The 25,130-nt window shown below is 42.0% G+C and overlaps 1 protein-coding gene across 2 annotated transcripts in view; it reads left to right on the forward strand.

Annotated features, from left to right (window-relative positions):
• The window catches only part of ADCY8 (adenylate cyclase 8), a 214,533-nt gene that overhangs the window by 47,364 nt on the left and 142,039 nt on the right, over nt 1-25,130 (forward strand). For both annotated transcript variants that reach the window (XM_075920134.1, XM_075920135.1), the window contains exon 2: nt 9,039-9,188. In XM_075920134.1, coding sequence (XP_075776249.1) covers nt 9,039-9,188 — 150 coding nt within the window. The remainder of the gene's footprint in view (nt 1-9,038; nt 9,189-25,130) is intronic.

Raw genomic sequence — 25,130 nt, forward strand, 5'->3', positions numbered from 1 at the left:
GGCCCCCCAGCCCTGTGCTGCTGTGGGCGGCCAAGGTTCCTCGGCCCCATGCTGCCCAAGATGCTGGAGTTCTCCAGCCCAGTCCCAGCACTGCTGTAGGGCTCAGGCCCCATTGCCACGGGCCCTGGCCGGGCTGCTAGCCCTCCTTCAACTAGGTTCTTGGGCTCTCTGGTCCAGGAGAATCCTTGTCAAACTATGGTTGTCTCCAGACCAGAGAGTTCCAATTTTTAGAGGTGCAACCTATAATTCTATCTCTGGCCAGAGATTCTGTCAAGTCACTAAAGCCACAGATTAAAAATTGTCTCTCGAAGGTTATGTTCCCTTTTGGCATTAATGGTCCTCAGATTTGGTCAGTATTTTATTTAACTTCATGCTTTCAACTTAAAATTGTTACCAATATCCAAAGCTTTCTTCCCAACAACATGCAAAAAACCCCTGATTTCACTTATTATTTTTCTCTTCTGCCCCATGCCTGTTAAATAAAATTCAAATCTCTGAATTTTTTTCCAGTTCTTGGAAACATTGTGTGATAATTCCAGACAGAAGGAGGTTGCAACCCAGAGATTTTTGGCATTTCTTCCCTTCTTTCTTAAGCTAGTCACACTAAAACTGGGCTCAGGCAAAAGCCTCAGTGCCTGGTGCTTCATATGTTTCTTTGGTGCCTCCCTTCGCTTCTGCTTTCAGTTACAAACACAGGAGTTAACTTCAAAATGACTGCAGTTTTCCTTCGCATTCAGCACTTCTGACATTATGTCTTTAGTGAAACAAACTGGAGAGCGTCAGTAGTGAGCTGCTGCACACAACCATGCAGTGTTACCAAACCCTGCTTCCACGTCTTCAAATTCCTGTGATCATAATATAAGTTCTTATAAGGAAGCCTCTCTAAATTCATACCTTCTATCTCTCTACAGTGTGGACCTATTGGTTTAGTTTAATAGGCGGTTATAAAGGAAAACAAAGAGGAAGATAAAATACTGTCTCAGGGTGAACTCTTCTCCACAACAAATTGAGGGGATGTTAAGAGGCAATGACAAGGTAGAAAAAACATGTAGGAACCTCCAGATTAAAGAGTAACAATATGGTTTTTCTGTAGCCACATTGGAAGGCCTAAAGCCTTCCTCCATGGCCAGACTGATGAGCAGCAGCCGTTAGCTGTAAAGCTTGGAGTCACATACTGACATTCCATCTAAATTGCATTAAAATAGTGTCACACCAGGCTATGAAGAAGACCCGGTCCTAATGGCAGCCATTGTCACCACATAAAGAAACAGATCTCAGGCTGGGTAAAGAAAACTTAGCTTAGCAGCATTTCATCTGGCAAGAAACTATTTATCAATAGTAGAGGTTGTAGAATCCTCATTTTCCTATTGTAAGGTCCTCACTTTCCTATTGTTTGTCTGTATGGTCTCTGTTTTTTAATTGTTTCTGTCTGCAGTATAATTAAATTTGCTAGGTGTAAATCAACTAAGGTGGTGGGGTATGATTGGTTAGGTAATTCTGTTACAGTATGTCACTATTGGTTAGCAAAATTAAACTAAAATAATTGGGTAGGGCATGGTTAAGCAGGACTTAGGTTTCACTATATAAACTGGGGCCCAAAAGGAAATTCTATGGGAACCAGTTCCAGGACACAGCTCTAAGATCAGAGTTGCCAGACCTCAACCCTATGCCAATGACACCATCCTGAAACTGGAGTCCCCTGGATGGACCTGATCCTGACTGGCCATCAAGACAAATTCATTTATCTCATTGGGAGTGGTGAGCACTGTATGCCTGGTGTGTGCATCTGTTTTTGATGATTGTTAATAAATAGAAGTTAAGTAGGATATTACTGTGTGAAGCTCTTTCACTGGTAAAAGACCCCACAAACCTGCAAAGCATAAGGTTACATCTAAGCCTGCAGAAGGGTAAGGGTGGGTGCCTATACTGGAAAGGTTACACCTGAGCCCTAGGAGTGGGTGAGGGTGAGTGCCTATATTTAAAGGATTGCGCCTAAGCCCTAGAAACAGGTCAGGGTGGGTGCTTATACTGAGAGGTTTCAGAGGGGTAGTCGAGTTAGTCTGTAAGGCTACGTCTACGTTGGCCCCTTCTCCGGAAGAGGCATGTTAATTTCCAACTTCAGAATAGGGAAATCCGCGGGGGATTTAAATATCCCCTGCGGGATTTAAATAAACATGGCCACCGCTTTTTTTCCGGCTTGGGGAAAAGCCGGAAAAAAGCGTCTAGACTGGCGCGATCCTCTGGAATAAAGCCCTTTTCCGGAGGATCTCTTATTCCTACTTCAAAGCTGGAAAAAAAGCGGCGGCCATGTTTATTTAAATCCCCCGCGGATTTCCCTATTCTGAAGTTGGAAATTAACATGCCTCTTCCGAAGAAGGGGCCAATGTAGACGTAGCCTAACAGAAAAAACTTAAAAAAAACATCAAATAGACTAGTAGTACCTAAAGACTAACAAAACATGTGGATGGTATCATGAGCTTTCGTGGGTGCAACCCACTTCTTCAGATGACAGGAGTATCAGAAGTATATTTTTTTATATTGAGAGGGTTATGCCTGAGCCCTAGGAATGGGGAAGAGTGGGTGCCCCTATAGAGAGTGAGTATTTTGTGTGGGTAACCAAAGGACCATAGCAGTTCAAAGAGGGACTCTCAAGAAAAGGGAGGAAATTGTTTGGGTAAACTAAATTAAAACACAGGCACCTGTTACAAGTGTCTGTAAAACTTTGACCTACTTACGTTACCATGAGGAGGTAATAGTATCATACAAATGTAGAGCTGGAAGGGGCCTCACGAGGTCCAGCTTCTTGCACCGAGGAAGGACCAAGTAAACCTAGATCATCCCTGACAAGTGCTTGTCTAACTTGTTCTTAAAAACTTCTACAATCTCCCTTAGCTGCCTAGTCCATTGTTTAACTATCCTTATAGTTAGAAAGCTCGTCTCTAATATTAACGTACATCTCCCTTGCTGCAGATTAAGCCCATTACTTCTTGTCCTGCATCCAGTGGACACAGAAAACAGCTAGTTACTATCATCTTTATAGCAGACCTATGGCTTAGCATATTTGAAGGCCGGTATCAGGTCTTTCCCCTCAGTTTAGTTTTGGTTTTTAAGACTAAACATGCCCAGTTTTTTAACTAATTCCTCATAGGGCGTATTTTCCTAAACGTTTACTGCTTTTGTTGCTCTCCTCTGGATTCTCTCCAGTTTGTTCCTATCTTCCTTAAAGTGTGGCTTCGCAAACTGGACATAGTATTCCAGCTCAGGCATCATCAGCACTGAAGAGAATGTGACAAGTCCGTCGTAGGCATCCTTCGATCCCGAAGGATCATGGGTTTGCACCCCTGTTGGACTGATTCGAGCAGCGTCTTCTGTGGCTGCACAATCCAATCTGGGAATGGCAGTCCTTTCCGCACTGTGAGCAGCAGTAGGCAGATGTTGTTCTGGTATCATGGGCACGGATCTTCCTGACGGTTCTCTTGTCTTCCGCTTCCTTCACCAAGGTAGTTTTATACATAGCAAGAGCTTCCTTCACTCCTTGTTTTTAGGCATACTTGTCTAAGGCGAGCGAGTGCTAGGTGTTCGCACTGATAGAAAGTGCTGAGGTCATGCTTGCACGTGTCCTTATAGCGCAATTTAGGTCACCCTTTCAGCCTCTTTCCAGACGCCAGTTCGCCAAAGAGAAGGTCCTGCAGTATTCGACCATCCAACATGCGTGAGACATGGCCAAGCCAGCGCATACGCCTCTGTTTGAGAAGGGTGAACATAGAGATGGTGCCTGCCCACTCAAGCACTGCGCTATTGGGGATCTTGTCCTGCCATGAGATACCGCGTATACACCTAAGGCAGCGCATATGGAATGTGTTGAGCCGCTGCTCTTGTTTTGAGCACAAAGTTCATGTTTCACTGGCTACAACAGTGTGCTCAAAACACAGGCCGTGTAGACCTGCACCTTGGTGTGTACAGTGAGCTTATTATTAGCCCATACTCTCTTTGTCAGCCTGGAGAATGTTGTGGCGGCTTTTCCAATGCGCTTGTTAATCTCGCTATCAAATGACAAGTTGTCCGAGATCGTAGAGCCTAGGTACACGAACTCATGGACGACTTCCAGTTTGTAATCTAACACACTGGTAAATGGCTCGTTACCCACGCTTTGGCCCATCACCTGGGTCTTCCTTAAGCTGATTGTGAGGCCGAATTCCATACATGCATCTGCAAAGCGAGTTATGAGTGACTGCAGTTCCTGCTGAGTGTGAGCAGCAATAGCTGCATCGTCAGCGAAAAGGAACTCCCTTATACGCTTTGTAAGCGCCCTGATCTTTGCTCTAAGCCTCGACAGTTTTAAGAGGTTGTCGTCCATTCTCATGCGGAGAATGATGCCCTCTGTAGCAGTTCCAAAGGCATATTTGAGCAAAACTGCGAAGAAGATGCCGAACAGTGTTGGAGCCAGCACGCACCCCTGCTTCACTCCGCTGAGAATCTCGAAGGGTTCGGATGTGGATCCATCGTATACGATGGTCCCCCTCATGCCATCATGGAAGGCCCTAATAATGCTGAGCAGAGTTGGAGGACAGCTGATCTTAGCCAGAATCGCGAACAGACCTTTTCTACTGACAAGGTCGAATGCCTTGGTCAGATCGATGAAAGCAATATACAAAGGTTTGTTCTCTTCCCTGCACTTTTCTTGTAGTTGCCTAACAGAGAAAACCATGTCTATGGTGGACCATTCAGCTCTGAACCCACACTGAGACTCAGGGTAGACTCTCTCTGCAAGAACATGGAGCCTCTTCAGGACAACACGTGCAAATAGCTTCCCCACGGTGCTGAGAAGGGAGATGCCGCAATAGTTGTTGCAATCACTTTTGTCACCCTTGTTCTTGTAGACAGTAACGATGTTAGCATCCCTCATATCTTGCGGTACGCTGCCGTCTCTCCAGCATTGGCAGAGAATTCCATACAGCTCTGAGACTAGAATACCGTTAGCGCATTTAAGGATTTCCAAGGGAATACCATCTTTCCCTGGGGCTTTTCCAGAAGAGAGTGCTTTTAGCGCGTCGCTAAGATCTTCCATGGTGGGTTCAGCATCAAGTTTAGTCATGGTGGGCAGAGGTTCGATGTCATTCAGGGCTTTCTCTGTAACTACGGTCTCTCTGGCGTACTGCTGTGAATAGTATTCCACCCAGCGTTCCATCTGCTTGGTTCTGTCCTTCAAAACCTCACTTGTGGCCGACTTAAGTGGGGCAGTCTTCCTTTGTGATGTGACAAGTACCTGCTGTTCTAACATACAACATTCCTGTTAATATGCCCCAGAGAGATGATAGCCTTTTCTCAACTTCAGTGCACTGCTAATTCATATTCAATTTGTTATTCACTGTACTCTCCAGATCGTTTTTAACAGTACTGCTGCCTGTCCAATTACTCCACATTTTGTAGTTGAGCATTTGATATTTCCCTCCCAGATGAAATACTTTGCACTTTTCTTTATTGGATTTCATCTTACTGATGTCAGACCAAATCTCCAGTTTTTCAAGGTCATTTCAAATTCTAATCCTGTCCTTGAAAGAACTCAGACTGTCTCCCATTAATGTCATCCTCAAATTTTTAGTGAAGACTGAAGAAAAATAAGCCTTAAATGACTTGCTGTCATCCATTATTAGTTCTCCTTCCCCACTAAACAGAGGATCTATACTTTCCCTCATCTTTCTTTTGTTCCAAATGTATTTATAGGACATCTTCTTATTGCCTTTTATTTCCCTTGCTAGATGGAACTTGTATAACACCTCAGCCTTTCTGACTTTGTCCCTATATGCTTGTATTATTCTATTTGTCATCCTCCTTAGTGATTTATCCATATTTCCACTTCTTTTGGATGATTTCTTTTTGATTTTCAGGTCATTCAAGAGCTTTTAATAGAATAAAATTAGCTTTTTACTGTTCTTCCCATTTTTAACTTTGAGTTTGCTTTTGTGCCTTTAATATTCTCTGAGAAATTGCCAGCTTTCCTGAACATCTTTTCCCCTTAGACTTTTTCCCCATGGGAACTTACTTTTTGGGTTTGTTAAAATTTGTGTTTCTGAAACCCATTGTCCTTATTCTGCTGCTACTACTCCTTCTTTTTCTTAGAGCCATAAACTCTTATTTTTTCCGATCACTTTCACCTGAATAGCCTTCAACCTTCATTTGAAATGATCTCATCCCTCTTAGTCAGAATCAAGGTAAGCCTTTAAGCCTTTTTTAAAATAAACAATACTTTGATTTTAACAAGGCTGATTTTTTCACTGAATAGCACTGGTCACAAAATCTTAAGGGAAGAGTTTCTAGTTTCCAAATTCAGATATATCTGCTATATAAGCATTGCATACTTTACAGAGTGTACACAATGTACTGAATCCCACAGCCTGGTCAAATCATGTAAAATTCAAGTAACAGCATGAAGCATGAGAGATCAGAAAGGGGGCAGAAATGCAGTTAATCCTGACCCTGGCAAGGGCAGTGTAGAGTGTAGCTTCTGATTTTCAGAGTGTGGTCTGATAGGCTTTGTCTACACTGCAGGGTTTTTGCTCAAGAAGTTTTTTGCGGAAGATATCTTCCGCAAAACCTTCTTGCGCAAAAGTGCATCCAAACCTCAAAAACGCATTGCAAAAGCGATGTTCTTTTGCGCAAGAGAGAGTCCACATTGCATGGACACTCTTGTGCAAGACAGTTCTGATTGCCATTCACAGAATGTCCATCAGAGCCCCTGTGCTTTTTGTGATAGGCTCTTTTTGCTCAAAAAAGCCCTGTTGAACATCCACACACATCTTTTTGCTCAAGAACTGTTGTGCAAAAAGGAGGTATGCCTCATAGAAGGAGGTATGCCTACACTGCAAAAAGCCCTCTGTTCTGTCGATTGACTGTAGATTTTCTTGTGCAAAAACACACTTGAGGTGTGGACGGTCCGCGGGTTTTTGCGCAAAAACACTGTAGTGTAGATATAGCCACAGGGACTATAGTCAACTTCAGTAAGTGGCAACTGCCTTTAGGCCATTACTGTAACTTACAGCAGCTCTGTCTTGAGAGTTAGGGAGCTGGCAGGAGAGAATTTTCTCTTAAAACCTTATGGCTGTGTCTACATTGGCCGCCTATTGTGAAATAGGCGTGCTAATGTAGAACTTTGGAAAAGGCAAATGCGCGGGGGATTTAAATATCCCCCGCGGCATTTGCATTTTCATGGCCGCCGTTTTTTTCCGGCTTGGAGATAAGCCGGAGAAAAGCGTCCATACTGGCGCGATCCTCTGGAATAAAGCCCTATTCCGGAGGATCTCTTATTCCTAGTTGTAAGAGATCCTCCGGAATAGGGCTTTATTCCGGAGGATCGCGCCAGTCTGGACGCTCTTCTCCGGCTTATCTCCAAGCCGGAAAAAAGTGGCGGCCATGTTTATTTAAATCCCGCGGGGGATATTTAAATCCCCCACGGATTTGCCTCTTCCAAAGTGCTACATTTGCATGCCTATTCCGTAATAGGGGCCAATGTAGACGTAGCCTATGTGTTTTTGACATATCAATGAATCCAGACCTGCTTTGCATTATTTCTCCCATAAGGTCAAACAGATACTTATCAGCTAGATGTAACATAAGAGAGGATCACAAGAACATGCAACCTAAAGCAGAAATGGCTCAGAAAAAGATAACTAAGGCTGCAATTATTTTTGTTCATGTATAGTGTATAAAACATTATACAGCAATTTATTTCTATCTGAAAGGCTCCCTCTGTTTCTTACTAACTTTATGGATTTCATCTTGCAAACATGTTGAGTGAATTATGCATGTTTGATTAGCTTTACTCATGAGAATCACCCCAAAGAGTTCACGTGTGCCAGGATGGATGGATGAGAATGGGATTTTGGTTTGAAAAGGTCTGGGAGGAAAGTGAGACAACAAGAAGAATTAGGGTGACCTTGTACACTGTGCTTACAGGGCCAAATCCCCTAGCATAGCTCAGTTTGCGTATGTCTACACAGCAGCATTACTTTGGAATAACTGACATTATTTCAAAACAAAAAAATGCGCATCTGCACAGCAAGCCATTATTTTGAAAAAATGTTGAGATGGAGGACTTCTTACTCCAATTCCTGTAGCCCTCATTTCACGAGGAGTAAGGGAAGTCAAAGGAAGAATGCTCTTCCTTCGATTTCCTGCTGTGTAGATAGTGCCGTAAGCCAAATTAAACTATTTTGACTTCAGCTACCCAAATGACCATGCTGAAGTTGTGTAGCTTAATTCAGTTTTTGCCCTGCTTTGTAAATGTGCCCTTACAGACACATCTTATTGTAGCTTAGGGCATGCCTAGAGAGGATGAGGAAGAAGTGGAATGCCCCTTCTTCCACTAGCAGAAAAAGTGTAGTGTGCAGTTATAAGGGAGGAGAATTTTCTTAGCATTTTTATCTGACAGGGACAAAGTAAAATCTCTGTTTATACAACAGTCTTGTTGCAAATATTCCATTATGCTTTGGGTTTCTGTTTTGGGTTATTTGTTATTCAGAAATTTGTGTGCCAGTTCTTTGTCTTCATCTACTAACAAGGTAGTTTTGAGTGTCAATAAAACTAATACAACAGCAACAGAAATTCATCATTAAATGGATATGCTACCTTTATTTTGGGTGGGGAGGGTTATGTAGCTCACTTCTTATACCATGAAGTGTATCACAAAACTGATTTTACAAATGTAGAGCTGGAAGGGGCCTTACGGAAAAATAAATTTTTAATGGTGTTTGTTATTGCTCTTGACTAGTCCCTTGTGAGTCAGCTCCTAGAAACATTGTTCATGGTTCAGCTAGAGTTAATGCCTCCCTCCCAAATACTGCATATTTCTTCGTTCAGGCAGAATGCATTTCATATGTTTGACACCTTTAATTAAGATCCAACAGACTTTTTTCGACTAACTTTCTTAACTGTTGAATTGTACCGCGTCTGTGACTTTTAAGCAGGCTCGTTTTCCTTCTTAAAATGAATATTTTTGTCTCAGTCATCAGACCAAAGTCCTGTTTTCTTATCTATTTCAGATTGCCGCTCAGACAGTGTTATTTATGTGTATGAATACAGCAGGAATCTTCATCAGCTACCTATCAGACAGAGCTCAGCGCCAAGCCTTCTTAGAGACCAGAAGATGCGTAGAAGCAAGACTGAGGCTAGAGACGGAAAACCAGAGACAGGTATGCAGAGAGAAAGAATGCTTCTGTCATATAAACTGCATCACTAGGACATGAATCTCCTCTTGCTTACACACATGAAACTCCGTTGAAGTAAATGGATTTATACTGGTTAAGTGAGGTTAATGCTCTGTCGTTTGCTCTATTTTTGTGACATGACATATCAAAGGCTTTCAGCAGAAAATCTCTTCCTTGCCACACTCATGCACAGGAGCCTGCTCTAGCTGACACCTTTCATATGTGGCATTTTATTCTCCTACCCCACCCTTCACTCTGCCTTCTTAGTGTATAAGTTATACTCGCTTTGCATCCACCAAAAACTAATCCAATGCCATCCTCTGCACTGCCATTTAAACTAGTTTTAGGACCAATATGCCTTCAACATATAAATTATGTTGCCATTTAATTTGCTAATAAAATTAGCCTAATGATTTCATTATGTATGCAGATAGATTTCTCCTTCATACTCCCTTCCCTTTTTGCCAAACTTACATGAAGAGATCCAGAGGGAAGCGTGATGTTCTTGACACTTTCCTCTCTGCACTAGCCTGCCTAGAGTTACCAAATGTCTGGGCTTTCCCAAACGTTGCCTCTTTTTTGAGGCTCCATCTTCTGCTTGGGTGGGTTTTTTGTGTCTGGGATTTTTTGCAGACCAGACATTGCAGCTCAGAAGAAGCCTGGATTGGTCTGATTCCTGACAAGTCCATCCTTCTGCATACACAGTTGATTGGTTCATGAATATTTTGTTACTTGACCTGATCCAAAATCTTTCAAATCAGTTAATATTAAGTTGCATTTCCCATCATTGCACGTTGCCTCAATCAGGGCCATTCCAAGGGGGAGGAGGGTCTGGGGCACTCCTGAGTGCTCCAAACATGGGGCGTGGGCATGGGCAATCCCCCCACAGGCCCTCCTCTGGGACTGGTGCACTCTGCTTCCTGCTGCCATGGAGAAGTTGAGCATAGCCAGTTGAAAGTGGGCGGTGGAGAGGGACAGAGCAGACTGCTGGGACACTTTGGCTCCCATGGCCCTGGTGAATGTGGGGGGAATGTGCCTGTCTACTGGACATTTGAGATGGCTGCCACATGGCTCCCCCAAAGTGCAGGCCTGGGGTGGCCACCTCTTAAAGCATCCTATGCATGGTACAGCTCTGACTTCACGGGAACTGTAGTTTCTACTCTTAGAGGACTACATCTCTCATAATGCAACACAAATTCATTTCTATCCGAGCTAAGTGCTGCATCATTAGAGTCTCATGACTGCTGGTGCATGGTGGGAGATATAGTTTGTCCAGGGAGCCTGGCCCAGGGAGGAGAGTGGTGAACAACAACTCTCAGAAAGCACAGCTCCATAACTGTGAAATGCAATTTACTGTTGAAGTGTCTCAAAACAAAACTTGCCAGGTAGGTTTAAAAAACAGACTGAAACATTTCCATTCCAGCAATGTCAAAATATTGTGTTCTGGCTGAAATATTTCAGTATCTCTGAATGCAATCTTTTGGAGTATTTGTTCATCTTTAAAAAAAGGTATATCAGCTTTTTGTCTTAATTTGGGATGAACACAAATGTTGAAATCTTGGATTTTCTTGTGGAATAGGAATTACACAGTTTGTTCAGCCCTTCCCTTGAGATACTTATGTTTTCTTTGATTTTCTGAGAATTTAAGGTCATTTTAAGGCAGGAATGTGTACAGAGATGAAGCAAAGGATTGCACTAAATATATATATATATATATATATATATATATATATATATAAAACACTGCCGTAATTTACTATATCAATATACTCAGTATTCTGCCGTTATCATAGGATACTCTTGACTATTAGGCTTGTAAGCCCTACTTATACTGCCTTTGTTTTTATTTCTCTCCACTCACATAAATTGATTAAAGTTACGTTGTATGTTAGCAATGTTGAAATCTGCTGGTTTCATGTAACCCTAGGGTTCTCTTTCATCGGAATGACTGGGAGGATTAAAATGCACATATTTTTGTTTGAAATTCTGCTGCCATGTGATCAATGCTTTGCCACCGATTTCCTTCCTTATTTAAATAACCTCTGTTCCCCCATTCCCTACACCATGATGTAAATTCTTCTTTGAGAAACATAAGGCCACCATCATTCTGAATGAAAATGTCATTAAACAGATTTCATGTTCAGTAGCTATACAGTACACTGCTGATCAGATTCTCTTCTATGCTGTCAGCTGGCAACACAGTGGACTGGAGCACACAGGGATCCCACTGCCCTGGTCTACACTACGGAGTTATTTTGAAATAACTCCCCATATTTCAAAATAGCAAGCGGAGTAGCCACACAACTAAGCCCATTAGGGTGCTGCATGGGGACCGCGGCGCCCAAACAGCCGCTTGCGCCGGTTGCTCCCCCGCGGTGGCCCGGCTGAGCGGTGCAGAAGTCATCCGAGAGCCACAGCGTGAGGCAAAGGACGTGACTCAGGCAACAGCACCGCCCAGAGGGAACAGCCTGGGAGGCAACAGTGCCGCCCAGAGGGAACAGCCAGCATTTCAGCATTACGGAGTCTCAGACATTGGGCTACTATATATACGATAAGGGACTGGTTATTTTGAAATAATAACTTCTGCTTACCTTGGGGAATAAGCTTATTTCTAAAGTTATTTCAGGAGTTATAGTTCAAATTTAGTTATTTCAGCATAATTTCCTAGTGAAGACATGCCCTCTGTGACTCTTTTATTCTCTGGGTAGATCTATGCTGATCCCTGGTAGGTTAGAGCAGTTGGAAACTATTCCAGATGATCATGGCTCCCAAGGACCCTTAAAGCAGCTGGAGATACACTTTAGGGGTATATCTACACTACACGTTTTTGTAGCAGAAAATATGCTAATGAGGGATTAATTAGCATAAGTCACGACATCATTAGCATATTTTCTGCCATTTCTTTTTGCGAAAGGGGTTTTTGTGCAAAAAGAAGCAGTGTAACCAATTCTGCTTTGGGCAAAACCCCCAGTTACACTGCTTCTTTTTGCGCAAAACCCCTTGCGCAAAAAGAAATGGCAGAAAATATGCTAACGATGTCACAGTTTATGCTAATGAACCCTCATTAGCATATTTTCTGCTGCAAAAACATTTAGCGTAGACAAAGCCTGTCTGTGGCTCTTCCCTCCTCTTTCCAAGGGACCAAATGCAGAGGGTGATGCTAAAGCCAAGCACCTGGGAATTCAAAAGAGAAGCTGATGTTCTGTTGTTCCCCAATAACAAAAGCAGCACGATCCAGATGTCTGAAGAATGGACTGACTGCTTATACATTTTGAGTTCTAATCTTGATTTTGACTGATATTGATTCATTGTATGGCCTTGGGCAGATCATCTTCCTCTTTGTTTCCCCATCTGTAAAATGGGGATAATAGTGCATATTCACCACACAGAGATTAAGGGGCTAATCCTACAAACACTTGTTATTATTTGTTGTTTGTGTTCCTTTAGTGCCTTGGAGCCCTAGTCATAGATCAGAACCTCGTTATGTTAGATGCAGTATAATTACAGGACAAGAATATAGTGCATACCCCAGGGATTTTGCAATCTCAGTTTAAGCCAAGAAACAACAGATGGATACAGACAGACAGATAGATGGTAGAATACAAGGAAATGATGAGACAACACTGTCCAGCATGGTATACACTCCATAAAGCCGTTAAAGGTTTTTGGTAGATTTTGCAGTGATCCTCTCATAACTATCTGCAGATCTATTAGAATACAAATATTGTACTCATGTTTTAAATAGACAAATGCAGGTCTTGGTAGCATGGACATCAAGATGAATTCCATCTAAAAATCATGTCATTTTCTCCAGAAAAACACAGCTTTGCTTATTCCTTTTGCCTTTGATAATCATAGCTTGTTTTTGTGGAATGTGGTACGAATTCAAGGTGAAACCATCAAAATAATTATTTTCCACCCACTGTTTTTTTGGAGATCATTCAGTTTTTTTCATGCTGCTCTGAACTGAAATTGGAAAGTTAAGTGTGGTGGCATCTGCTGCATATTATGTAAATCTTGTTATTGTAGAGAAGCTCTTGTTCTACTTGTCATTGGTATATGTCAGTACAGTGTGGGTCCCTAACTTTTTTATTGTTATCATTGGTCTTCTCATTTGGGCATCATATTGTTCTGGAGCAGTAAAATTGGCCTAATTCTATTGGCAGGTTCACTGGTGTATATTTTGAGTAACTCCATTGATCCATTGTTCATATTTAGATATGCTGGCATAAATGATAGTCTGTGATAAATTCCACCTACTACAAAGAAATCAAATCACTATGGAAATGCAGGATTTTATGGTCTGTTATACTTTTATATAGAGGATTATGGGTAAATGTTCCTAAGTGACTTAAAAGCATATTTTCAAAAGGTACTTAAGCATTTTCAAGGCTGAATCCCATTGACTTTTACTCAGACTTCAGGTAAAATTTGCAATAAGAACATAAAAATGGCCATATTGAGTTTATCAATTGTCCACCTACCCAGTATCCTGTCTTCTGAGAGTGGCTAATGCAAGATGCTTCAGAAGGCTTGAACAAAAAAGGGCAATTATTGTGTGATGTATCCCCATTGGCCAGACCCACCATCTGGCAATCAATGGTTTAAAAACACCCGAAGCATGGGATCAGTATCCCTGATCATCTTGGGTACTATACACTGATGGATCTATCTTCCATTACCTTATCTAGCTTTTTTTTAACCCAGTTATACTTTTGGACTTCCCAGCATCTTGTGGCAACAAGTGTCACAGGTTGACTGCATGTTGTGTGTGAAGAAATACTTCCCTTTGCTTGTTTTAAAACCTGCTACCTATTAATTCCATTGGGTGAACCCTGTGTCTTGTGTTATGTGAAGAGTTAAATAATGCTTCCTTATGCACTTGCTCCGTGCCATGATTTTATAGAGCACTAGCATATTTACCCCAGTCATCTCTTTTCTAAGCAGAACAGTCCCTGTCTTTTTAATTTTTTTACTCTTCTCTGTCACTTTTCTAATTCTAATATATCTTTTTTGAGGTGGAACAACCAGAACTGCACATGGTACACAAGGTGTACATGTGTCCTGGATTTATGTGGTGGCATCATGACATTTATTGTCTTATCTATTCCTTTCCTAATGGCTCCTAGATTTCTGGGCGGGTTTTTGACCATCAGATTAAGTGGATGTTTTCAAAGAACTATCCAAAATGACTCCAAGATCTCTTTCCTGAGTAGTAACAGCTAATTTAGACCCATCATTTTGTACATATGTTTGGAAATGTTTTCCACAGTAAATTATTTGAAATTTATTAACATTGCATCTTGCATTTTGTTGCCCAGTTGTCCACTTTTGTGAAATTCCATTGTAACTCTTCACAGTCTCCTTTGCTCTTAACTAACTTGAGAAATTATCTGCACTCTTTGTCTGTTTACCCCTTTTTTTCTAAGTACTGTATCTACAGGCAGTCCCCGGGTTACGTACAAGATAGGGACTGTAGGTTTGTTCTTAAGTTGAATTTGTATGTAAGTCGGAACTGGTACATATTGTAGGGGAAACTCTAGCCAAACATTTCTCCAGAGCTCAGTTTTATTCTCCCACACCTCACTTCCCTCAGTCCTTTATTCTCAAGCTGAGGTGTCTGCTGAGAAAACCGCTCCACATTTCCCTGGTCTGCTGGGGGGTGAGGTGCTAGCTTCGCGTCTCCCTGGTCTGCTGGGGGGAAGCAGCTAGTGCGGGGTTGCCTCACCCCGTTTGTAAGTAGGGATCTGATGTAAGTCGGATCCATGTAACCCGGGGACTGCCTGTATATAATAGATTTGTGCATTTGTCTGACTGCAAAGCTGTTTATTCAAGAACTCCTCCTAAAAAGTAACAGCTAGAACCACCATCAAATTTGGTATGCAGCTTCCTCTTATCCAAACTAAAAAAAAGTCAAGGTCTAGTTGTACCAGGAAAATGGGATGTGCCTGGAATTTTGATTCTTTTTCATAACATGGAAAGGGAGGGGATTGTTCAGAGGAATGTGATACCATAGAGTGGCCACTGGGGACAGCCACACCAGGAAGGGAGTGGCCAGCTGTGGGTGGGGCTCACCATCTTTCTGGTCACCAGCCCAGGCAAATGGCTCCTCTGCACCATAACCCTCCCCCCCGCCTTCGGCTCCAGTGTTGGCTGGGGGGGTGGGGAGCCCCACCGGTTCCACTGCTGCAACCACTCCCAGAGCATCACTGGGGCTGGCAGTGCAGCCCCCACCCCTACCAGGAGCCACAGACAATTCACCACCCAGGACTGCCAGGATGCCCAAAACCTCTGTGCCCAGCCAGCCTGCATGGTCTCCCACTCCCCCCTCTCAGCTGGGCCAAGGAGCACTGCCAGGGCTGGCCTGCCTGGCCCCCACCTCCACCACCTTGGCCAAATCAGCCTGTGTGGCCCATGCTCGAGTGGAATGCTTGGGGCAGGGGAATCCTGCCATGGAGCTCTGGTGGGAGGACTGTGTGGTGGCCTTACACTGCCCCAGGCCAGGCCCAGGGTGTGCTGATGGAAGGCCTGCATCGCAGGCCCCACAGCACCCTGGATCACTCTAATACATCTAGCTGCCACCCTCTGATGTGCCACCCTTCATCTTGTACGTATTGGATCGATCAAAACATCCCTAGCCCTCATGCTGTGATTCTGACCGTATTCTGGGATGGGTCAGTATGTTCTAGTTATCTATGGGGAGTGTGCTGGTATCAGGGTGTTCTCATGCTATCCTGGAATGCGTTTTGTGTTTGTGTTACTTGTGTCTAGTACCTCTTAGGTGTGTGTGTTTCTGCAATATCAGTCCTGCTCTTTCTAGATTCTTGCTCACAATCTGACTTTGCTTTATGTTAACAAGTTTTGACCATGTTAGCCCAAGTCTTAAGCTTCATACCAGGCCTCTGACCTGCAGTTTTATGTTTCAGGCTCTCTTCCTATTACAACCAGAAAGCAAGGACTAGTGTATGCATGGGAGTTTTGTAGCCAGCATTGCAATGTTATTTACATGCCAGATATGCTAAGCATTCATATGTCCCTTCGTGCTTCCGCACCATTTCAGAAGACATGCTTCCATGCTGATGATGCTCATTAAAAAATAATGTGCTAATTAAATCTGTGACTGAACTCCTTGGAGGAGAATAGTATGCCTCCTGTTCTGTTTTACTCCCATTATGCCATATTCATTGTGTTATAGTTGTCTTGGATTATGACTGAGCACATCTTGTTAGTTTTAAGAACACTTTTGCTGCAGATTTCACAAAATGCAAAGAAGGTACCAGTGTGAGATTTCTAAAGATAGCTACAGCACTTAAGCTATGTTTAAGAATTATAAGTGGTTTCCAAAATTTGAGAGATACAGGGTGTGGAACTTGGTTTCAGAAGTCTTAGAAGAGCGATATTCCAGTGCAGAGGCTACAGAACCCAACCCACCAAAAAAGAAAATCAACCTTCTGCTGGTGGCATCTGACTCAGATGATGAAAATGTACATCTGTTTTCCACACTGCTTTGGATTGTTATTGAGGAGGACCAATCATCAGCATGAATACTTGTCCTCTGGAATGTTGAAGCATGAAAGAACATATAAATCTTTAGCACATCTGGCATGTAAAGATCTTGCTACACCAGCTTCAACGGTGCATGGCTGTTTTCACTTTTCAGTGACATTGTGAACAAGAAGCAAGAAGCATTAATTCCTGCAAATGTAAACCAACTTATTTGTCTGAGTGGCTGAACAAGAAGCAGGACTGAGTGGACTTGTAGGCTTTAAAGTTTTACATTCTTTTATTTTTGAATATAGTTTTTTGTACATCATTCAACATTTGTAAGTTCAACTTTCATGATTAAAAATATTACACTAAGGCTACGTCTACACTGGCCCCTTTTCCGGAAGGGGCATGCTAATTTTGAAAGTGGGAATAGTAGGAATAAGAGATCCTCTGGAATAGGGCTTTATTCCGGAGGATCGGGCCAGTCTAGACGCTTTTTTTCTGGCTTTTCCCCAAGCCGGAAAAAAGCTGCGGACATGTTTATTTAAATCCGCGGGGGATATTTAAATCCCCCGCGGATTTCCCTATTCCCACTTTCAAAATTAGCATGCCCCTTCCGAAAAAGGGGCCAGTGTAGACGTAGCCTAATTGTTTTAGGGGAATTGACAAACACTATTTATTTTGTTTTTTACAGTGCACGTAGTTGTAATCAAATATAAAGTGAGCACTGTACAATTTGTATTATGTGTTGTAATTGAAAATTAATATATTTGAAAATGTAGAAAATATCCAAAATACTTAAATAACAGCATTCTATTATTGTTTAACAGTTCAATTAATCACATGATTAATCACAAGATTAAAAATTAATCTTGATTAATCAAAATAATTTTTTAATCTCTTGACAGCCCTACTTTAAAGAGAAACAAAGTGTATTCTTTCTTTCTTACTTGTTGTTATTTTGAAGACAGAGTAGGCAATTCTGCTTTCATTATAGCAAGGCAATGAAAATGAAAGGTAAGATTAATTTTCTGGAATGTATATTTACACAATTTTCAAGAATATAATCTATTGCGAAGGTGTTGTGTACTTGATACCAGTAGAGAGTAGAAAGCTTCACTGATATGCAAATGAAATTATCCTTTATTTATCCATCGTTCCTATTTTCCAAATTATCCATATAATAAACACACACACATGCTGGTGTGATGTCCATATGATAAATTGTACTAATGATATTCTTTAGACTTTCTTACATGCTCTTTATACTGTAATTGATCTCTGCTGGAAAATGGTCTAATAAATCAACCTTCGAGTATCTCCATTTAAAAATAAACAAATCACCCAGGTTTCGGTAACCGGGTTTGGTTCTTTAAAGGATTTGAAACCACAGATAGAGGAATACTTCTTTTTAGGGTCAAACAAAGATTTTTTATTTTTTCTATTTACTTTATAATTAATTTTCCATTTAAATCAATTCACTATTTTTTATTCTTTTAAGACAATATAATATACAAAGAAAAAGTAGAAAAACAGTACAGTAAAAAAAAACAAGAAATAATAACTTCTCCTACAGATATACCCTCCTGATTTACCTTTAAACAATTTATGGAGTTAACAATTATATAATACTTACGTTAAGAAAGATAGAAGCATTGCTTAGATTCAGGAGATATTCTTTTCTGTATGTTTTTCCTTTCTTTGGATTTTTTGTTGCAACTTACGACTGGTATTCGTTCCCCTTTCGGAGCTTATTTGTTCCCCTTTCGGAGCTTATGTGCGGCAGCGAGATTCAGCGCCAGGGAGGGAGCCCTGGTTGATCAGACCTGGCTTTTTGGATTCGCAACCCGTCCGCTCTTGGTTTGTTTCAGCCAACCTTATATACCCTGTTTCAGTATTTTGGTACTCCTCCACTCGCCTGACAATTGCTGACATTAGATTTTTGTTGTCTCATTCTGCCCTTACAAAAAACTTTTGTCTGCTCCATTTGGGGTAATCAGCACTTTGTTGCATACTGCTGTCTGAGTTACTTACTGCCCTAAAAGCAGGGTTATTGTTGGTCAACCAATCAAATTTTGTTTTTATTTTTATCTCCTGTATCTGAGAGTGCTGCCTTTCCTTTACACTTACAATTAAACTGGTGCTCATTTGACATATTCTGGGTAGGCCTCAACACATCCCTTTCACACCAGGGTATGTCTACACTACAGCACTAATTCGAACTAACTTAATTCGAATTACTTAATTTGAACTAAGCTAATTCGAACTAGTGCATCTAGACCTAAAAACTAGTTCGAATTAGCATTTTGCTAATTCGAACTAGCATGTCCACATTGAGTGGACCCTGAACCGAGGTTAAGGATGTCCAGAAGCAGTGCCGGCAGGGCATCATATTAGGACTTAGAGCATGGAGCTGCTGTCTCAGGCTAGCCGAGGGCTGTGCTTAAAGGGACCCGACCCCCACCCCGGACAGACAGTTCTCAGATAGAGGTGTATAAAAGCATGAGTGGTGTGGAGAGGGTGCATAAAGAAAAGTTCTTCATTAGTTCCCATAATAGAAGGACTAGAGGACACCAAATGAAATGAATGGGTAGCAGGCTTCAAACTAATAACAGAGGGTATGTCTACACTACCCCCCTAGTTCGAACTAGGGGGGTAATGTAGTCATTCGGAGTTGCAAATGAAGCCCGGGATTTGAATTTCCCGGGCTTCATTTGTATGAAGCCGGCTGGCGCCACGAGGTGTACAGCTAGTTCGGAATAGGAAGCCTAATCCGAACTAGCTATTCCGTGCCGCTGTAGTCGCGCGGCATGGGGTCCGACCTAGCCGGCATTTAAAAATGGCTCCGTCCGGCTTCATGCAAATGAAGCCCAGGAAATTCAAATCCCGGGCTTCATTTGCAACTCCGAATGACTACATTACTCCCCTAGTTCGAACTATGGAGGTAGTGTAGACATACCCAGAAAGTTCTTCTTCACAAAGCAAATAGTCAACCTGTGGAACTCCTTGCTGCAGGAGGCTGTGAAGGCTAGAACTAGAACAGAGTTTAAAGAGAAGTTAGATAAAGTCATGGAGGTTGGGTCTATGGAGTGGTATTAGCCAGGGGGTAGAAATGGTGTCCCTGGCCTCTGTTTGTGGAAGACTAGAGATGGATGGCATGAGATAAATGGCTTGGTCATTGTCTTCGGTCCATCCCCTCCAGGGTCCCTAGTGTTGGCCGCTGTCGGCAGACAGGCTACTGGGCTAGATGGACCTTTGGTCTGACCCAGTATGGCCATTCTAAGCTCAGGGCTCAGGGCTCAGGGTCGAGGGTCTCACTGGACCACCCTGATTTTCTTGCAAACCTGCTCCTGGGTGGCCAGGCTGGCAGCTATCCTGCCCTAGATGGCCACTTTCCTGTGCCTAGTGCGGAGGTCATGGATGAGGTCCACGATCTCCACACTAGACCAGGTGGGCGCCCACCTCTTGCGGACCTGCGGAACCGCCAGCCTGGTCCTGGGAAGAGGCGGAGGGCTGGGTGGCAGCGGGTGGCCGGCTCGTGCCGTGCCTGGTGCAGGGTCTGCTAGCTGGGTGCTGGCAGGCTTGCACCTGGCATGGGCACCGTAGCCAGACCGTGCCCCTTTAAGGGCTCCGGGGCCGGGAGGGGGACAGAAGAGTTTCCCTGGTGGTGCCCAGAATGGCCACCAGGGAAAGCTGGGAAGGGCTAGCCTCCCACTAGTTCGAATTAAGTGGCTACACACCCCTTAATTCGAACTACTTAATTCAAACTAGGCATTAGTCCTCGTAGAATGAGGTTTACCTAGTTCGAATTAAGCGCTCCGCTTGTTCGAATTAAGTTTGAACTAGCGGTTTGTATGTGTAGCGCCTATCAAAGTTAATTCGAACTAATGTCTGTTAGTTCAAATTAACTTTGTAGTGTAGACATACCCCCAAAGAGTTGTACTCTTCCCCCAAAAAATTTTTAATGGTCTGATACTCTAGGCTCTGGCTACTATGCCATGCAGATTACTCTGAAGTCTGGTGGTCTTCTGCCTGTTCTCACAGGCAGTCAGGGCCACAGGGGCAGCTGTTATCAATGGGAGTCCCTGATCATATGGCTTTAGTGGGAGCTGGGGCAACCGGGGTACAATCAGTTAGGAAATCCCTGGGGATCTGCCAGGTGGTGGAGAGGAGCTCCCTTTTCAGACAAGAGAGGGCACATTCCTATTGGGTCTATAATTTCAAGTATTTGAAGAGGCAATTGTATTCTATTCTTCACCCCTTCATTTCCTCTGAGTCTCTTTCATTCACAAACCCAAAACACTACTTGCTCAATGTGAGTGGAGTTTTGCCAGGCTGTCCACATGTACGTCCTCTCTACCTGATCTTCTTCTTTTGAATGTCACGTTCAATGCTATATTTCTTCGTCAAAGTTGGACGTCCAAGCTCTCCAGCCAGTGAACAGTGTTGCTGGTTAGATTGTGGATATTCTCCAATGAGCCAGTGAATTTTTGTGTTGGGCATTCTGCAACAGTGTAATGCATAGTTTGAGGACTGCCATAATCACAGTGGAAATGGCAACAAATTCCACTTATGCATTAGATAACCGCACTTGCCCTGGCCAATCCTAAGCTGGTTTAGGACACACCACAATATCTAGAGAAGATCGAAGCCTTTCTGCTCAGTGATGGGATCCGACACAAGATGTTTGTTTGGGACATCTACTTGCTACCATTCAGCTCACCATAGTTCCTTGACATCGGCTTTAGTTTCTCCTTTGTTTGTTCCAGATGGCATCAGAAGGAGAGCTTACGGTCCAGTGTTACGCCTAGGTATTTAGGATGAAGCAATCTTTTTCCCACAGAAAGCAACATCAAATTTTGCGGTGGCATTACAGTTGTCTAGATGAAAAGCTGTGACCACAGTTTTGTCTGGATTCGATTTGAGCCACCACTTCTGTAGGTTGTTGGATATGGTCAATAGGTCGGATGTCAGCATCTGGCTGACAGTTTTGAAAGATTGTGATTGTGCAGCCAGTGCGATATCATCTGCGTAGATTAACATTGCAGAGCCAGTTTTTGGGATGTTACTAAGATAGATGTTAAATAACAATGATGCCAGTACGGAGCACTGAGGGAGACCATTATTCAGTGTTCTGGATCTACTAATGCTAGTATTGAGGTGCACACGAAACCAACAGTTGCCAAGCATTGCTATCAATAGCTGAAGTGTCGGCTGACACTGAATCAACCTTAATAGTTTGCATAGTAGTCCCTTCCACCACACTATGTCGTATGCAGCCAACAGATCGACAAGAGCTATGCCAGTCTTCATTTTTTCCTGGTAGACAGCTTCAATTCTCTACCTGATAACACTGTGCGAGGAAAGAAGCCTTGTCCAGGGTGAGAGGAAGGTTAGAAATATCAAAAAATTAGTGGAGACAATTTATCCCCTACACTTACTCAAACCACTGTTTTTTAATGGAGCAACCATCTGTAATCTCTCCCAAAATCTCTCTTCTTCTGTTGGGTTGTTACCAGTTTACCAATATAGACACTAAACAGTGTTCTGGTTACACATAGTTGTGGTGCATTACCTGTCAAAGATGATTGGAATGTCTAGCTTGTTTTGCTTCATAGGAGCTGGAAAAGGGCTCACAGATTCACCAGAAAGCTGATACCATGATGAAGAAACAAGTTCCTTTTCTCTGCTTTCCATTTATTTCCCTTATATCTCCAGTTTCAGGGGGATTTTTCTTGCTTCCCCTCAGCAATCTCAGTATCATTTTTTCCATTTTACTTTAATCAAGCTGTCCGTAGGCTGATGAGTTCTGATTTGTTTAAAGAAGCTTAGATGCCAGGCAGGCTTTGTCAAGCTCTTACAGCTCTAGTTTTTAATCAACAGTCAGTATTTACAACTTTTAAAATAAGAGCAGATTGGGGTTGGGATTGGAAAGGATATTTTAAGAGGGTTATATGGTCTAAAGTCATCTTTTTTAATATGGATACTAAGACTATAAAAACCCTCAGGATATAGTTCAGAGTGCTGACAAAGTATTCATATTTTGTTGCAGAAACTGTCTATAAAATATCTTTGGGATTTGTTTTAAAAGGCAGATGTTAACCACCCCCATAAAGTTTCTCTGTAGCAAGCCATTGATCTGGGTTTGCTTATTTTTAAATAGAAATAAACTCCTGTTTTTTTCTCTATAAAGTAATTGCAGGAAATTTCTTAAGTTGTATCTTCCCACATTTTCATTATGTGAAAAAGTACTTCCTTTTGTTTGTTTTAAACCTGCTGTCTATTAATTTCCTAGCACAAACTGAATCTTTAGTCATGTGAAGAGGTAATTTACACTGCCCTATTCACTTTCTTCTCACCGTTCGTGGGACCTCTATTATATTTCTCCAGTACACATCTCTTTTCCAAGCTGAACCGTCCCAGTCTTTTTTAGTCTTTCATGATATGGACATTGTTCCAAACCCCTAGTCATTTTTGTTGCCTTCTCTGTCCTTTTTCCAATTCTAATATAGCTTTTTGTTAAGGCGAGACAATCAGAACTGCTCACAGTACACTCAAGGTGTGTGTATACCAGGGATTTATATAGTGACATTGTGATATTTGCAATATTATCTATCCCTTTCCTAAAGTTTCCTAACTTTCTGTTAGCTGCACAGTGAGCAATTAAAAAAAAACCTAACCAAAATGATTCCAAGGTTGTTCCTATGAGCGCTAACAGCTAATTTAGACCTCATCATTTTATATATTTAGCTAGCATTATATTTTCCAATGTGTATTAATTTGCATTTATCAACAAAAATTAATTTCATCTGCTGTTTTGTTTTACAGTCACCCAGTTTTGTGAGATCCCTTTATAACTCTTCACAGTCTGCTTGGGGCTTCACTGTTTTGAATAATTTTGTATTATCTGAAAATGTTGCCTCTTTAATGTTTAACCCTTTCCCCAGATCCTTTTTTTTAATATGTTGAACTCCTTTGGTCCCAGAACAGATTCTTGGAGGACATTGCTGTTTACCTCTCTTAATTTTCAAAACTGGCCATTTATTCCTACTCTTTCTTTTCTATCATTTAACCAGTTACTGATCCAGGAGGAACTTCACTAACATCCCATAACTATTTACATTGCTTAAGAGCCTTTGGTGAGAGACATTGTCAAGTGCTTTCTGAAAGTCTAAGTATACTATGTCCACTAGAGGATCACCATTGACGGTATGCTGGTTGATCACCTCAAAGAATTCTAACAGATTGGTGAGACATGATTTCCCTTTACAAAAGCCATATTGATGCTCCCCCAACAAATCGTGTTCGTCTGTGTCTGATAATTCTGTTCTTTCAAAGGAAGTTAGGCTTCCCTGCCTGTAATTGCCAGAATCACTTCTGGAGCCTTTAAAAAAAATCAGTGTTACATTAGATCTCCTCCTATCATGTGGTATATATCTATTTTAAGCATTACATTACATCCCACAGTTAGTAGTTTTGCAATTTCGTATTTGAGTTCCTTCAGCATTCTTGGGTGAACACAATCCAATCCTGGTGATTTATTACCATTTAACTTATCAGTTTGTTAAAAAACCTGCTCCGTTGACACCTCAGTCTGGGACAGTTCCTCAAATTTATCATCTACAAAGAATGGGTCAGGGGTGGGAATCTACCTCACATCCTCCACAGCAGAATTTATTTAGCTTCTTCACAAAGGCCTTATCTTCTTTGAGTGGTCCTTTGGTACCATGATCATTCATTAGCCCGACTGATTATTTGGCAGGCTACCTTATTGTGATGTACTTAGAAAAGAAATTAACATCAGTGTTTGTGTTTTTCCCTAGTTGCACTTTAGATTCTGTTTTGGCCTGGATAATTATACCTTTACATTTGACTTGTGTTTATGCTCCTCTTCTATTTTCCACTGTAAGAGAGGACTTCTAATTTTAAAAGCATAGCTTTTTATCTTTAACTACCTCCTTTACCTTGTTGTTTAGCCCGGGTTGCATTTTTTGGACATCTTCCCATTTGGGGACTTTTTTGTTATTGTGATTTTGGGATATACATTACTTTTGAGCCTATCTTATGATGTTTTTAAATAGTTTCTATGCAGCTTATATACTCTGGGGACTGTATCTTTTAATTTCTGTTTATTTAGCTCTCTCCTTTTTGTATGTGTAGATCCTTTTTTTAATGTGAAATGCTATTGTGGTGGACATCTTTGGTGTGCCCCCCCCCCACTCCTGTATGTTAAATTTAATTATATTATGGTTGTGATTACTGAGCAGTTCAGCTACATTCACTTCTGAAACTAGAGCCTATGCTCTAATTTCTATTAAATCAAGAATTGCCTTTGCTATTGTGGGTTCCAGGGTGAAGTGGTCTAAGAAGCAGTCATTTATGGGGTCAAGAAGCTTTATTTCTGCACCCCATCCTGAGGTGGCAATGTGCTCAGTCAAT

The sequence above is a fragment of the Pelodiscus sinensis genome, chromosome 2 (assembly GCF_049634645.1).
Source record: "Pelodiscus sinensis isolate JC-2024 chromosome 2, ASM4963464v1, whole genome shotgun sequence".
Lineage (NCBI taxonomy): Eukaryota > Metazoa > Chordata > Testudines > Trionychidae > Pelodiscus > Pelodiscus sinensis.